Genomic DNA, 15539 nt, shown 5'->3' on the forward strand with positions numbered 1-15539 from the left:
CCTGGCGCCACCTCGGCTCGCCGAAGCCGCTGGCGGCCAGGCTCTTGCTCGGAGCCACCGGCTGGGCGCCATGGACCCCAGGTCTCGGGCTCTACCCGGACGGCTACACTTTGGTGCCCGTCGAGCAGGCGATGCCTCTGCAGGTGGACATGGCCATGGCCCTGGAGCGCGCAAGGGTCGCCGAGAAGTACGGGAAGAGCTACCTCTGCCTGCTGCAGGCTGTCTTCCTCGCAAGTGAGTCCCGTCCCTCCCCGCCCTTCAGCTCCTGCCCAGCGCTCCCGCCTCGCTCCTCGGCCGCTCCCTCCCGGAGCACCGGCGCGCACGCGCTGCCCCTCTGCAGGGGCGCTCCCGGCGCGGCGCTCGCCGCCTCCTCTTCCCGCACCCGCTCTGGCGGGGGGCCGCGCTGCGGGCCGGTGCAGCCCTACCCTCCGCTGCTGCCACTCGGCGGTGGCCGGCCGGCCAACCGACTGCGAAGAAGCCCGGGAGGCGACGTGAGACTGGCCCCGGGCTCGGTTCCTTCGGGGAGGTCTCTCCTCCCTTCTCACCTGCTTCGGCGCGTCCCGGGAGAGGTGGGCATAGACGGCGTCTTCCAGCGCCGCTTCCGGAACACCAAAGCCAGCCTCCCTAGGTTGCACGTGCCTGTGTAGTCCCTGGAGTTGGAAAGGCCAGGAGGCTAGCCTCCCTCCCTCCATCTACCCTCCTTCTTTCCCTCCTTCCACCCTCCCTCCCTCCCTCCCTCCAGCCCCCCCATCTTCCCGCCTGTCTTGTCTGCCCTTTTCCTCCCTTCTTCCTGTCCCCCCTCCCATCCGTCCTCCCTCCCTCCTTTTTGTCCTCCCTGCCTATCTTTTCTTTCTTCTTTTAAATAACATGCACAGGGGTAAACCAAGTCAAAAAGACGCACTGCTTCTGAAACCAGCAGGTGGGACTGCAGTCAGAGGAGGAGTTGGAGGCAAGCGGCAGCTGTCCAGGATTTGGGCTTTTTACCTGGGATCTTGGCAGCTTGATGGGTGAGAAACTCCTTTGTCCTGAAGGACAAACCGAACCAAAGCTAACAGTCACGGAGCCTCTCCTGCCACTGCTGCAGTTTGGTTGGGGCTGTGCTTGCTTGGTGTAACTTGGCTGGATGCACCAGGAGCCAGAGCTGCCCAGCTTCAGGAGGGGTGTGGGAGGGCGGGAGTTTCTCCGGGAGCCTTGTAATGGGGCGGGGGCTTCTGGAGGGGCCGCCAGGCGGGACCTGGCTTCCTGTGCCCCCTGGTGGGGCTCTGGGGCTTCCCATGGGTTACCCTCCAAACGGGAGTGTGGGTTTTCAAAACGTCGACTCGGAGGCCGTTCTTTTCGCCAATCAAGTCGCCACGCAAGCAGGGTCTGGCCCGATCTGGTCTGAGGTGGTCAGTGGTTTTTCCTGGGTGTAACAGTAGGCAAACACCTTCCGGTCTTAGGAGCGATTTGAAAGGCTTTTGGAAGGCTAAGCAAAGAGCCTCCCAGAAAATTTCTGTGCGGTACCATGGAAATTACTTTTGTCTTGTTCTCATTTACCTCCTGCATCTTCCAAAGAGTCAAAAAAATCTTCACAGGAGAAATGAATGCTTAATCACAAAAGTGAGATAGAAGTCGCCGTTTCCACTGCCAGGGATTTCTTTTATTTCTAGAGCTGTGTGCTGCTTCATGTCCCTGAACCGTTGAAGGTGCCTGCATGTGGGGCAGCTCTCATCACTGTGGCACTGCAGTGTCACAGCACCTAAGTGACACCAGTTGCTGTGTCACAGGAGCTGCCAGTACTTTCATGTCTTTCCGTGTTTTCAGCAGTATCCTCTGCCCCCCGGCAGCATGCCCTAGGAGAGATTGTGTAAGAGCACACACCATAGTACTGTAACGTGACTTTTTGCTTGGTTTTTGAGACTGGTGTGTTGCTATGCCACCCTGGCTGGTCTCTAACTCATGGTCTCTAACTCATAGCCTCCCAAGTAGCTGAGACAGCAGGTGCATGCCACCACACCCAGCTTGTATTATACCTTTAAATGTGAAATGGGTTCATATGCTTTGAAAATCTTCATATGTCTAAAATTGTGTTGACAAAGCTCATTAAAGAACTTTCTGGAAGATCACTCCAATAACGACTAGTTACAGACTGCTGGGTATCAGGAATTGCATGCAGTGTAATTAGCTAGTTCCATACACGTGTGCAGGATCTGTCAGGGCAACCTGAAGAGGGAATGAGTGACTTCCGTGAGGGAGAGGGGAAGACTTCATAGAGACAGCAATGGAGACAAAATGCGAGGTGGACAAGCAGCGGGGACAGAGTGTGGTAGGGGTAGGTGGCGAGGAGGGTATTCCAGGTGCAGGAAATAAAATGGGGGAAGAGAAGCAGAAAGCAGAAAGCACAGTCAGCTTGGGGAATTGCGAGTGTTTTAAACTGACGGGAGCCAGGTGCTGTAGCACAGGCTACTCAGAAGGCGAGGAAGGAAAATTACATGAGCTCAGGAGTTCTGAGACCAGACTGGGCAGCAAAGCTACACCCTGTCACTCCCCAAAGTATAGGGCTGGCGATGTAGCTCAGTGGTAAGCCCTTGGCTAGCATGCACAAGGCCATGGGTTCAATCCCCAACAGTGCAAAAAAAAAAAGTATAAAATGATTGGAGTATAAAGGGTGGAAAGTGCTGGAAAGAAATTTGGGGGGATAGGGGTGACATCAGCCGGAGGCTTGTAAGAGATCTTAAAGAGTTTTACTTTATTTCCAGGGAAGGCTGGTTTGTATGGATTCATGGGTTGTGCACTGCACAATTCTTAGGGGCTCCTTCTATACAGACTATGCTGTTAATGATGCCCTTGCTAGGGTGCTTGACAGTAGCTGTGCCTGTTGGTGTTACTGGGATCTTGGGGTGCTGGTCACACTGAAGGTAGGAAAAAACAGGCTCTCCAGAGTGAGTTTGGGCCAAGTAAAAGGAAAAAGAAAAAAATTACACCCTACAACACGGGGCGGGGTGGGGGGGTCCTGTCATGAAGAGACACGCTAGCGAGCACTTAGTGGCAACTATCCCTCGCTCATATTTCCCACCCCGGCCTCACTTCAAGGCCATCCTATCAAAAACAACTAGCTCCAGTTCTCCTGAGAAGTCCACCTGCAGGGGTTTGGGAGCTGTTCTGCCCATGTGTCTTGGGATTAATAGATCTCGCCACACCTCACCTTCCTGCCTCATTGGGACCCTGTGCTTTTTATGTGGGTCACTCTGGGGGCCCTGTCAAGGTTGCAGTGTGTGGAGCACGCAGTGCACAGGAAGAGTACTGGAAGTGGTGACTACTTAGAAAGCCAGCGCAGTCGGCCAAGCAGAGTGGTGAAGCCCTGCAGGGCCAGTTCTGGGGATGGGGCCCCAGGAGGAGGCCTCAGAGGGTGGAAGTGATTTGACTTGTGGACTGGTTATGACATCTGAGGGACAGGGAAGAGACTAGGTGGGTACCAGGCTGCTGGTTAGGGCGACGCGGTGGGGAGGGATGGGGTCAGGGTTAACACAGGGAATGGGAGGCCAAGTGTGGGGCTCCGTTATTTGGTTGCATTTGCAGGGCTTCCGGTGTGCTCTACCACTGAGCTACACACCCAGCCCCAGGTCACTTGTGAGTATGGGGGTCTGTGGGGCGTACTGTAGGGCAGACCAACACAGCTGAGTTGAGAAGAAGTAAATCTTTCCTTTTTCTTTTTGGAAATCTTGTTTTCTTGCTGCCATCTGTAGGGCCCATTGAATACCTCCTAGCACGGAGGTTCTTTCCCTAAATCTATGGAAGAATGCAAACCGCTCTGATCTAACTTAACCTGGGACAACTCAGAAGTTCACTACGACTACTTAACTATTCACTGCAGATTTTGTTCCATCAGGTTTTAGCTTGAGCTGTGTAAACTGCATCCATATTTACCTTTTCAATGTACCTTCCAGGATGATATAAAAATGTACTCAGGCGATGAGCCCTTCATGAGCCACATTATACTGATTTTTCTGGATATCTGAGGCTCAGCACTTTGAGTGGAGCGGTACTGAGCTTTGAACCCAGAGTCTTCGCACCAAGCTATATCCTCAGCCATTTTTATTTTTAAATTTTGGGACAGGGTCTGGCTGTGTTGCTACATTACGTTGGCCCAGGCTGTGCTCAAACTTGTAACCCTCCTGCCTCAGCCTTCCAGAGTGCTGGGGATCCAGGTGTGCACCACCACACTTGGTAAAGATTCAGCGTTTTTAGTGCCTGATTTTTTTTTTAATCTCTCAAAATCTCTAACCCTTTAGGATGGAAACCTTTTTCAAAAGGATGATTTACCTTCCTAACTCCTGAACCTGGAAATAGCTGCGTCCTTTCTTGAAGACTCAGGATTGTACTTAAAAATAACATCTGTTGTTTCAATGTGCTGTGTGCAGCGCTGCCTCCAGTGGACAGCTGTGTGTCCCTACAGTAAATGGGCCTGTTTTTGCTAATCTTTCCACACCATCCCTTCTCTGTTAGCTGTCATTTCTTGCTGCTGTTAATGTGTTTCTGCAAACCAGCTGTTACTGCCTTGTCCTCCGTTGCTCTGGTCTGTGTGTTAGGAGCTAGGGTGTGAGATATCCACACTGGCTAAAACTGTCGAAGAACAGGAGTAAATAGACTGAGTAGTGCTGCGAGGAGTCTACTTCTAATGCTTATGAAGTCTAGTACAGTACAGAGACTCTGTGATATCTATTCCTATTGCATAAAAACTCTTCATTTTCCTTTCTGGTTCTTGCCTGGGTTCTGGAGGACTGATGCTGTGAAATAAATTATTAGGAAAATCTGTGTAATACTGAGATACTACAGCATGCAAGATTGTAATACTTTACTTCCTTGAAAAACACACCAACAAGCGTGATCAGAATTACTAGCTACATTTCCCCCCTTTCCTTTCTCCAGCACATCTGTAAGCACTCGGCACTAGGAAACACTGCGTTCTTGGAAGATGCCCCTAGGATTGAAAGCAAATATCCTTGTCCCTGGCTGGCATCTTCTCAAGCCAAGTACCCACTGAAGGCTCAATTAACAAACTATCCCTTCCCTGCCCCAGGGCAAAGCAGAGCCCACCCATATGAGGACAGGCACCTTCAGTCTGGCTGTCCACAAAGCTAGGGCTGCTCTCTGTTGCACCCTCATCTCATTCCAGAGATGGCTCCGGACAAGAGGCCAGTGTCACGGCTGCAACTTCTCATTGATTTTCTCATTTCAACTTTCTCATTTTATGTGTGTGTGGGAAATTGAATCTGACTGACTTTCTATTGCTTTCAGCACCGGAAAGGTGACATTAGCCAAAACCTAAAGGTGATGAGGAAGTGAGCCCTCAGTGGTCTCTGGGGCAGTATGGCCGGCAGAGGGGCCTGAGGTGAGACTACTGTTAAGTTCTTAGTTTTTTTTTTCTGGTACCAGGGATCAGAACTCAGGTCCTTGTGCTTTCGAGGCAGGCAGCAGAACCACTGAGCTAAATCCCCAGCCTGTTAAGTTCAAGGAACAAGAAGAGGCCATGTGGCTGAAGCATAGTGAGTGTTCTCATTTGTGTGCGTGTGTGTGTGTGCGTGCCTGTGTTTGGTAAAGCCATAGGTTCAACAGGGTCTGGATCCCACAAAGCTTGGTGAAGACTTAGCCTCCTACCCTGAGTCAGCTGAGGAGCTGTGGGAAGGTTCGAAGTGAAGGACTGATTCTGTATTCAGGGCTGGCCCTAGATGCTGAATGCAGAACAGGTTACAGTGGATACCAAGGCACTGGGCCCAGGGAGCAGACTATTAGGGTTGACGACAGCAGCTGAAAGCACAGAGGTGACAGTGCAGGTGGTGTACACATCACATGCTGGACATCACGTGCTGGGTTGATTGAAGATACAGCCACGTGGACTTGCTGATGGTTTGGGATTGGGATATGAAAAAAAGAAAGGAGTCAAGGTTGATGCTAAGATTTTTGGCCTAAGCAAGCTGTTGGCAGAAATGTCCATTATTGGAGAATTGGGATCCTGCAGGAGGACCAGAAGTTTGATGCAGGGCCTGTTAACTTCAAGGTCCCTATTAATATTCATGTAGAGCTGTTAAGTAGGCAACCTGGCATCCAAGGGAGAGCTGTGGGCTGGGCATCTACATTTGGGAGTCTTCAGCCTTATAGATGGTATTTGAAGCCTGGATGAATGGGCATAGAATATGCAGAGAGAAGAGATCACTCAGAAGAGACAATTGTTTGTATCCCCCATACCATGAAGACATGAGCTTGGCCTGTGGCTCTTCCCCAAGGCAGCATGTACCTGGGGAGGGAGGAAAGGACAATGTAGAAGAAAAATGGCAAATCATTTTTGTGGTTTGTTGCTCAAATGTTTGTGCTGTCAGATTGGGTGACAGGGCACCTCGACTCGTGTTCAGTTGCTCACAGTCTGGAACCAACTCAATCCATGCTGACTGGGTCTGTGTTTAAAACTCTCCAAACAGGAAGCTCTGTAACTTTTAGTGCTAAGTAAGCTTTCTTTGTGGATACCAAAAAGTCTGTAGTTTAGTTGTTTATGGTTTAAATCCATGCTGCAGATGAATCCCGTCCTATCTGATTCTTTTTTCAGTAGGGATATTAAGCAGCCACGTAACTGCTTTCCAACTGAGAAGACCTTTATTCATTTACCTCTGTCATTTTCAATACATGATAAAAATTTTTAAAAACCCATTTTGGTGGAAAAACCAAAGGCTGATGGCAAATTGGAAGGAAGGACCATTTTACATCCAGAGTAAAGTTTGGGACTTGTAGTTGAGTTTTATCCTTCTAAGGCACCCCAGAGAGCAAATAAAGCAATGTTTTACTATAGGGCAATTTACTCTTAAGGGTAGATTGTCTTCTCTCTGACTCTTTTTCAAGGATTAATTAATCATACTATAACTTCTGTCATGAAGAAGTTAGCTGTAAGGCTGGGGGCATAGTTCAGTGGTAGAACATGTGCTTAGCATGCAGGAGGCCCAGGGTTCAAAACCCACCACCACACACACATAAATTGTTTATTTTAACTGGGCAGATGCTGGGAAAGAAAGCTTTTTAGCAGCAATTAGAATTTAGTTATGTGCATTCTGTCCCTGGAAAATGATGAGCCGGGTTGTTTCTGGAGATACGTTTGCTGTTTCCAGGTCTAAAATTTTTGGAGGGGCAGTACTTGGGATTGAGTTGAGTTTTCACACTGAGCTACATCCCAAGCTCTTTTTTAAAAAGTTTTATTTTAAAACAAAGTCTTGCTAAGTACTAAATTGCCTGAGCTGGGCTCGAACTTCCAATCCTCCTACCTCAGCGTCCCAGAGTACTGAGATTATCGGTGTGTGCCACCAGCATACCCAACTTCCAAGTCAATTTTTTTCCCATCAATCTGAAAAAGGAATAACAGCCAGCCCTAGAAAAGGGGAGCAGGAAGAAATAGAATCCCAATCTAGTTGAACCTGAGCTCATTTCTTAAACAGCTTTTATTGAGATAATTCATACAGTTAACCTACTGGAATATACAATTCAGTGGCTTTTAGTATTATCATTAAATTTTGCAACCACACTACAGTCTAGGCTTAGAGTATGTCCCTCATTCCATAAAGAAACCCCATACCCCATTGGCAATCTCTCATTTTCCCAACAGCCTTTCTACCTAGATCCAGGGAGCGACTAATACAACTTTCTGTATCTATTGCTGTACATATTCTGGACATTTCACATAAATAGAATCATAAATATATGATCTCTTTTAACTGGCCTCTTTCCCTGAGCATAGCATTTTCAAGGTTCATCCTTGTTATAGCACATGCCAGTGTATCATTTATTTATATAACTGGATATTGCATTATATAGATACTCTACATTTTAACTATCCACTCGTAAGTTGGACATTTGGGTGGTTTTCACCTTTTGACTGTCATAGATGTTATGAGCATTTTTACACAAGTGGACATATGTTTCCATTTTTCTTTGGTATATATCTAGGAGTGGAAATTACTCGGTCATGGGGCAACTCTTTGTTTAGTTTGGGTGCTTTTCCAAAGCACCTGCAAGATTTTACAACCCCATCAGCAATGTATGAGGATTCTACATCCTTCTCTGTACTTATTAATCTGTCTTTTTCATTCCAGCCATTCTAGTGGGTGTGAAATGGTTTCTCACTGTGGTTTGGATTTGAATTTCCCCAGTGACAGGTGATACTGAGCACCTTTTCATGTACTTCCTGAGCACATGTACATCTTCTTTAGATAAATATCTATGCAGATTTTTGTGACCACCTTCAAGTTGGACCCCCCTTTTTACTGTTGACTTGGGCATCTGAATTTGAAAGATCCTTATCAAATGTTTGATTTGCAAATATTTGCTCCCATTCCTCAGGTTATATTTTTACTTACTTGATAGGTCCTTTGAAGCACAAATGTTTTTAATTTTGACGGAGTTAAATTTACTATTTTTTTCTTTTGTCAGTTGTGTTTTTGGTGTTAAGTATGAGAACACATCGCCTAATCCAAGGTCACAAAAAATTACAAATGTTTTCTTTGAAGAGTTTTACAGTTTTAGCTCCTGCACTTAAGTCTTCAATCTATTTTGAGTTGATTTTTGTGTATGGGTATAACATAGATGTCCAACTTCATTCTTTTGCATGTGTATATCCGGGTATCCCAGCACTATTTGTTGGAAAGAATGAAATGTCTTGAAAATGTCTTTGAAATGTCTTGGCATCCTGGCTGAACATTGGTTGACTTTAGATATAAAGGTTTATTTGTTTACTCTTAATTTTATTCCACTGATTATTAAATCTATCTAGATTATTGTAGCTTTTTACAAAATTTTGAACTCAAGAAGTGTGTATTTTCCAACATTGTTCTTTTTCAAGATTATCTTGGCTCTTTCAGGTCCCTTGCATATCTATATGAATTTTAGGATGAGCTTGTCAATTTCTGTGTAAAAAGCCAGCTAGGATTTTGCTAGGGTTTGCATTGAATGTGTAGACCAATATAGGGATTATTTAAAGCTCAGTTTTATAATGTTACAAATTGAGGTTTTCCAACTGCGGAGTATTTAAATTTAAGATATTTGTCCATTCTGTCCATCGATGCTCTTGTTGGTTAGCTACTCATCTTTAGTTCATCATGAATTTAGAAGGATCACAATATATTAATACCTTCCAATTATGAGAATTCTTCTAGAAACCCTGCTGTAAGTGTAAGAGACAGGAAAGTATTAACCAGTGTTCTTCCAAAGGAAAACAAAAACACAAATCAAAACAAAAAATATTATCACTGACTCCATTGCCTTAGGGTGCACAATTCACCCTTAGGCAGGAAAGCAAGTCTGTGTAGGATGGAGAAGGGTAACAGAAAAAATGAGAGGCACATGCTTTGATACTACTGACCAGGAATCTATGCAGAACTTTCCAGGCTGGACAAGACTATTTGTTGATCAAATGTGTGATTCCCCCTCCCAGTGGCAGAAAGATGTCTTTTAGGAAAATAATTTGCAGTGGCTAGACAGACATGGTTTTGAACCTGCTCTGCAGTAGGTTTGCTGCTACTTTAAACAGGAAGGAAAACCATTTACTTATCTCTATTTTTATGTATGGCAAATCATCACATAAGTAGGTTTTGGTTTGGTTTGGTGTGTGTGTGTGTGTATGTGTGTGTGTGTGTGTGTGTTACAGGAACTTGAACTGAACTCAGTCTTTGAACTGAGGTACAACCCCAGCCCTGATTGATTGAGAGAGAGAGAGTCTCGCTAAGTCACTAAGTTGCCCAGGTTGGGCTCAAACAGTCCTCCTGCCTGTTGTCCCAGAGTGTTGAGATTATAAGCCAGCATCACTATGCCTGGTTTCCATATGAAGTTTTTTATACAGTGATTCAATCCCTCTTAAAATTAACTTACACGGTTTGGGTCTCTGAGTAATGAGTTCATTAGGCAACAGTTGTTGGTTGAATTCCCAAGACAAAGGCAGCACCTCCTACTGCGCAGGGAAAACTTGGCGATCTCTACCAGTCTGAGGGAGGCTAAAGGAAAAGGTTTCCACAGACAGACATAGTCAGCGAGTAGCAATTTTGGACACCAAGCTCATGGGTGGAGGGCTTCTCACTGTCACTTCCTACCCACCAATTGTAGCTCACTTTTCCTCATGCAAATTTTTTTTTTGGTCCTCTCCTTTCATTCATTCCTCTTTTTTTTTGTTGTTTAGAATCATATTTTTATTTTTAAAAAATAAAATGCAAAGTTTAAAAGTAAATACTAAACATAGTATTCTCATGCATCGTAGTAACCATATGTATTAAACATATGTATTCTACATTGCATTTGTTTGGTAACAAGAGTCCCATATGTTTATCAAGTTAAAAGACCTTAGAAAATCAGAAAAAGTATGTTAAAATTTATACTAGATGGAATAAGGTAAGAGTACAAGAATTTAGAGTTAGATATATAAAGATATTCTTTCAATTTGGCCAGATTTTATCTATATTGTTTAAGATAATTACTTTTACAACTTACAGAAGTCTAATTAACGTAATGAACATACCTTAAGCAGCAATTTGGAATGACAAAGTCTAGGGGAAATCTGCCTTTAAGTATAGCCAGAACCCTTGAGTGCAGTGTTTTAAGAAGATTGTACATATAGGGTATATATTTTATTTTTTGTTTTTTTAAAGTTTTTAAAATTTATTTTTTATTAGTACATGTTTCTAGAGTTGGTACATGCCCATAACATCTAAATTCTTTTTGTCCCTTTCCCCTCCCATCCGTCCTGCTCCTTCCAACTCTTGGTCCCCTCCCCATTTGCAAAGTCTCTATTTCTATTTTTTGTTTTTTAATTCTTTTTTTTATTCCCCTTCCTGTTCTAACCTCACCACTTCTTCCATCTCTTGTTCTTCCCACTTCAAAAAGCTCTCCATACTTCCTTTAATATGTCTTTTATTCTTTATATTTTGGATTTTGCTTATAAGAGAAACCATGTAATATTTAAGCTTGTGGGTCAGATTTATTTTACTTAACATTATGGTCACAAGGTATACCATTTACCTATGACTACCTTTATGGCAAGTTTATCTTTATTTATGGCAAAGTAGTACTCCATTGTGTATTTGCCACATTTTTTATCTATTCATCTGTTGATGGATATATAGGTCATTTCAATGATTATAAATTGTGCCGCTATAAATATGGGTATACATGCATCACTATAATATGATGACTTTAACTCTTTTGGAAAGAAACCAAGAAGGGGAATAGCTAAGTCAAATGGAATTTCTATTTTTAGTTTTTTTAGGAATTGCTATACTAATTTTTGTAGGTGTGTAGTAGTTTACCCCCTGTTCAGCTTCACCAGTGTTTGTTGTTGCTGTTATTATTATTATTTTTGGTACTGGGGATCGAACTTGGGACCTTGTGCTTGGGAGGTAGGCAGTGGAACCACTGGCTAAATCCCCAGCTGTTATTGATTTCTTGATGATAGCCTTTCTCACTGGACCAAGATGTAATCTCAGTGTTGTTTTAATTTGCATTTCTCTAATGGCCAGCTGTAGGGAACAGGGAAAAGGCGTGTTACTGGAACGCCTGCAGGGGGTCCTGATCTCCTGTGAGCCATGACAGCACAAGGTGAAGAATAAAGACAGGAAATGAGACATAGAGAAGAAGCTGGGTTCTGGGCCTGATCAATGCTCCTCTGGGCAGCAAAGACAAAGGCACCCCGAGCTTGTCACTATTTATTGGGTTCATGGGGATTAGCAGATAACTCAGAGGGTGGCAATAATCCTAAATTGACAAGGCTCTTATAATCAGAAGAAGTATCAGATAGCCTATGACCATGAGGATCTTATACTGATGAGGAGCTTAGGTTGATGAGAAGCTTATGTTGATTAGGACATTACAATGAGGAAAGACTTCTTACAGTATGTGGGATGAGTTAAGCTGATAAGGAAATTGTCCCACCCCAGGTGAAATCTTTCTCTTACTACTCAGTTCTTAAGGAACCAGGATGTCTTCAGCTGATGCACTCTTGCCCTTGAGTGTCACAGCATCATGGGACCATTGAGGTCTCAGCTGTGACTGGAGGCAAAAATGGAGTTATGTTTCTGGCATGTCATAGCTGGCCTGTTGGCAAGAAGACTAGGCCTAATTATAATTTAATTGTGAAATGAATTTTCCCCAAAATTATGTAGAATGGCTCTCAATAGCCAGCAATGTTGAATTTTTTTTATGTGTTTACTGGCACTTTGTAATTCTTCTGAGAAATATTTATTTCAGTTGCCCATTTTGTGATTTGGTCCTTTGTTTTAGGAGGACTAATATTTTTGAGCTCTTTATATATTTTAGATATGACTTCTCTTTCCAAGAAATAGCTGGAAGAATTTTTTCTCATTCTGTTTGTTGTCTCTTTAATCTGTTGATTGTTTCCTTTGTTGTACAGAAGCCTTTTGGTTTATATGATCCAATTTGTTGATTCTTAGTATTATTCCTTGTGCTATTGGGATTTTCAGAAAATCCTTGCCTTTGCCTATATCTTTGAGATTTTTACCTATTTTATCTTCCAACAGGTTTTTCTGTTTTAATATTTAGATCTTTGTCCATTTTGATTTTAGTTTAGGGCATGGTGAGAGATAAGGGTTTAAGTTCAATCTTCTGCATGTGTACAGCCAGTTTCCCCAGTACCATTTGTTAAAGAGGCTATCTTTCTTTCAGCATATGCTTTTGGACCCTTTGTCAAAGATCAAGTAGCTGAATGTGCCTGGAGTTGTTTATGCATCCTCTGTTCTAGTCTATTCATTCACATGTCTTTGGTTGTTAATACCATACTGTTTTTATCACTGTAGCTTTGTGGTATAACTTGCAATCTGGGATGTTGTTGCCTCCTACCTTGGTCTTGTTATGCAGGGCTACTTTTTGCTATTCCAGGTCACTTCTGATTCCATATGAAATTTAGCATAGTTTTCTCTAGTGATATGAGGACTGTTACTGGTATTTTTATTGGGATTGTTTTAAATCTGTATCTCTGTTTCAGAAGTGTGGCCATTTTGACTATACTGATTCTACCTCTCTAGGAACAGAATTTCTTTCCATTTTCTGATGTTATCTTCAATCTCCTTTTTTTAGAGTACTGTAGTTTTCATTGTAGAGATCTTTCACTTCCTTAGGTTAATTCCTAAGTATTTAATTTTTCTTGATAGCATTGTGAAAGATATTGTTTCCCTATTTTTTCTCAGTGAAGTTTATTATTGTTGTACAGGAACACTATTAGTTTTGTATGTTGACTTTATAACCTGCTATGCTACTGAATTTGGTTATTCTAGGAGTCTTTTGGTGGAATTTTTTCATTGTTCTCTGTGTCATCTGAAAATACTAATTTGACATCTTCTTTTCCTACATGTATCACTTTAATTTTTTTTTCTTGCCTGATTACTCTGGCTAATGTGTTGAGAACTATATTGAACAGAAGTGGAGATAGGGCTCTTTCTCTTGTTCCTGATTTTAGGGCAATGCTTTCAGCTTCTCTCCATTTATTATGATGCTGGCCATTGGTGATTCATAAATAGTTTTTATCAGATTGATATAGTCCTTCTATACCTATTTTCTTCAGGTTTTTAAAATCATGAATATATATTGGATTTTGTCAAAAGCCTTGTCTTCATCAACTGAAATGATCTTGTGGTTTTTGTCCTTGCTTCTATGTGGTGTATTAAATTTATTGATTTACATATGTTGAACCATCCCTGCATCCTTGAGGTGAAGCCTACTTGTTCATAATGTATGATCTTTTCAATTATTTCTTGCATTATGCTTGCCTGTACCTTATTGAGAATTTTTACCTCTATGTTTACACTATAGTTCTCTTTTTTGGTTGAGTCCTCTTCTGGATTTGGAATAAAGGTAATGATAGCTTCCAGGAATGACTTTGGTAGTACTCCTCCCCTTTTAATTTTATGAAAGACTTTGAGGAGTACTGGTGTTGGATCTCTAAAATTCTTGTAGAATTCATCAGTGAATCATACAGGACCTGGGCTTTTCTCAATTGGTAATTTTTAAAATTACTTCAATTTCATTACCTAGTATTGGGTTATTCAGGTATTTTTATATATTCTTGGTTCAGCTTTGGTAGTTCACATATATCTAGGAATCTATCCATTTCTTCTGAATTCTCCATCATATGGGGATACTGGTTCTCACAGTAGTTACTAATGCTGTTCTTGATTTCAGCAATCTGTTGTGATTTTGCCCTTTTCATTTCTAATTGCATTGATTTGTATCTTTCCTTTCCTTTTTTTGTAGGATTGGCTAGGGGTTTGTCTATTCTTTCAACAAACCACCTCTTTGTGTTTTTCTTAGTCTTAATTTTATTAATTTCTGCTATGATGTTTATAATTGTCTTCCTTGTACTAGCTTAGAATTTGGATTATTCTTGTTTTTCTAGTACCTTGAGGTGCATTATTAGGTTATTTGGACTTGCTCTGTTTTTCTGATATGAGGATTCACAGCTGTAAACTCCCCTCTTAGGACTGCTTTCGTTTTTTCCCATAGATGTTGTACTGGCATTATTGTTTGATTCTATGAGCTGTCTAATTTCTTCATTGATTTCTTTAATGATACATTGATAATTTAAGAGAGTATTGTTTAGTTTCCATATGTTTGCATAATTTCTGTGGTTTCGTTTGCCTTTGATTTCTAGTTTATTTGCACTATGATCTGATAATAAGTTATAATTTCAATTTTTTTTTGCATTTACTTAAGTTTAAGAGCTAGCGTGTGGTCTATGTTGCAGAAAGTCCCAGGTGCTGCTGAGGATATTTGTCTTCTGTGGTTTTTTTGGTGGAACACTCTGTAGCTATCAAGTCCATTTGTTTGAAGTTTTGGTTCAACTCTGATATTTATTTGTTGATTTTTTGTCTAGATCATCTATTTGTGACAGCGGGATATTGAGGTCCCCCATTACAACTGTGTGGTGCTTTTCTAATTTTTTTTCACATATAGCAATGTTTGTCTGATGAAGCTGGGTACACTGGTGTTTGGTAGATATGTGTTTATAATTGTTATTCCTTCCTACTGAATTGTTCCCTTAACTAATATGTAGTGCTCTTCTTTGTCTCTTTGGATGAGTTTTGGCTTGAAATCTACTTTGTCTGAAATTAGGATACCTATGCCTGTTTTTTTCTGAGTTTCCATTTTATAGAATATTGTTTTTCATCCTTTAAGTTTGAATCTGTATACTTTTTTGAATTAAATATGTTTCTCATATATGGCATATCACTTGGGTTTTGATTCTTTTTTATTTTCTATTTTTATTTTTATTTTTATTTTATTAGTACAGTTTGCAGTATATGAAGTTTATATTCATCTTGGGAAGTAGGTACATGTACATGACACAGCTTGTTTCTTTTTTAAAATCCCCTTTACCTTCCTACATAACGCCTTCCCTTCATCTCTTTTTCCCATTTTCATTCTTATTTTTGTTATTATTCTTAGCTCATGTTTATGACATATAATGTTTGTATTCATTGTGGATATTTGGTACCCATACATGGTGTATGTTAAATCTTCTTTTTCCC

The 15539-nt window shown here is 42.1% G+C and overlaps 1 protein-coding gene across 14 annotated transcripts in view; it reads left to right on the top strand.

The window, feature by feature from the left end:
• The first annotated feature begins 416 nt into the window (after positions 1 to 416).
• Mcf2 (MCF.2 cell line derived transforming sequence) overlaps positions 417 to 15539 on the top strand; it is a 106787-nt gene continuing 91664 nt past the window's right edge. For 6 of the 14 annotated variants that reach the window (XR_002388656.2, XM_021242524.2, XM_021242525.2 and 3 more), the window contains exon 1: positions 856 to 1007. Coding sequence is in view for 12 of the 14 variants with exons in the window: in XM_021242524.2 (XP_021098183.2) it covers positions 1004 to 1007 (4 nt within the window). In the remaining 2 variants the exon portion in view is untranslated. Of the gene's footprint in view, positions 570 to 854; positions 1008 to 15539 lie in introns of those variants that run through there. The other 8 variants (XM_021242531.2, XM_087202140.1, XM_021242534.2 and 5 more) reach the window with 3 other exon arrangements.

Source organism: Heterocephalus glaber, unplaced genomic scaffold (genome assembly GCF_053883595.1).
Source record: "Heterocephalus glaber isolate CG9 unplaced genomic scaffold, H.glaber_assembly_v1.0 deba00001764, whole genome shotgun sequence".
Lineage (NCBI taxonomy): Eukaryota > Metazoa > Chordata > Mammalia > Rodentia > Bathyergidae > Heterocephalus > Heterocephalus glaber.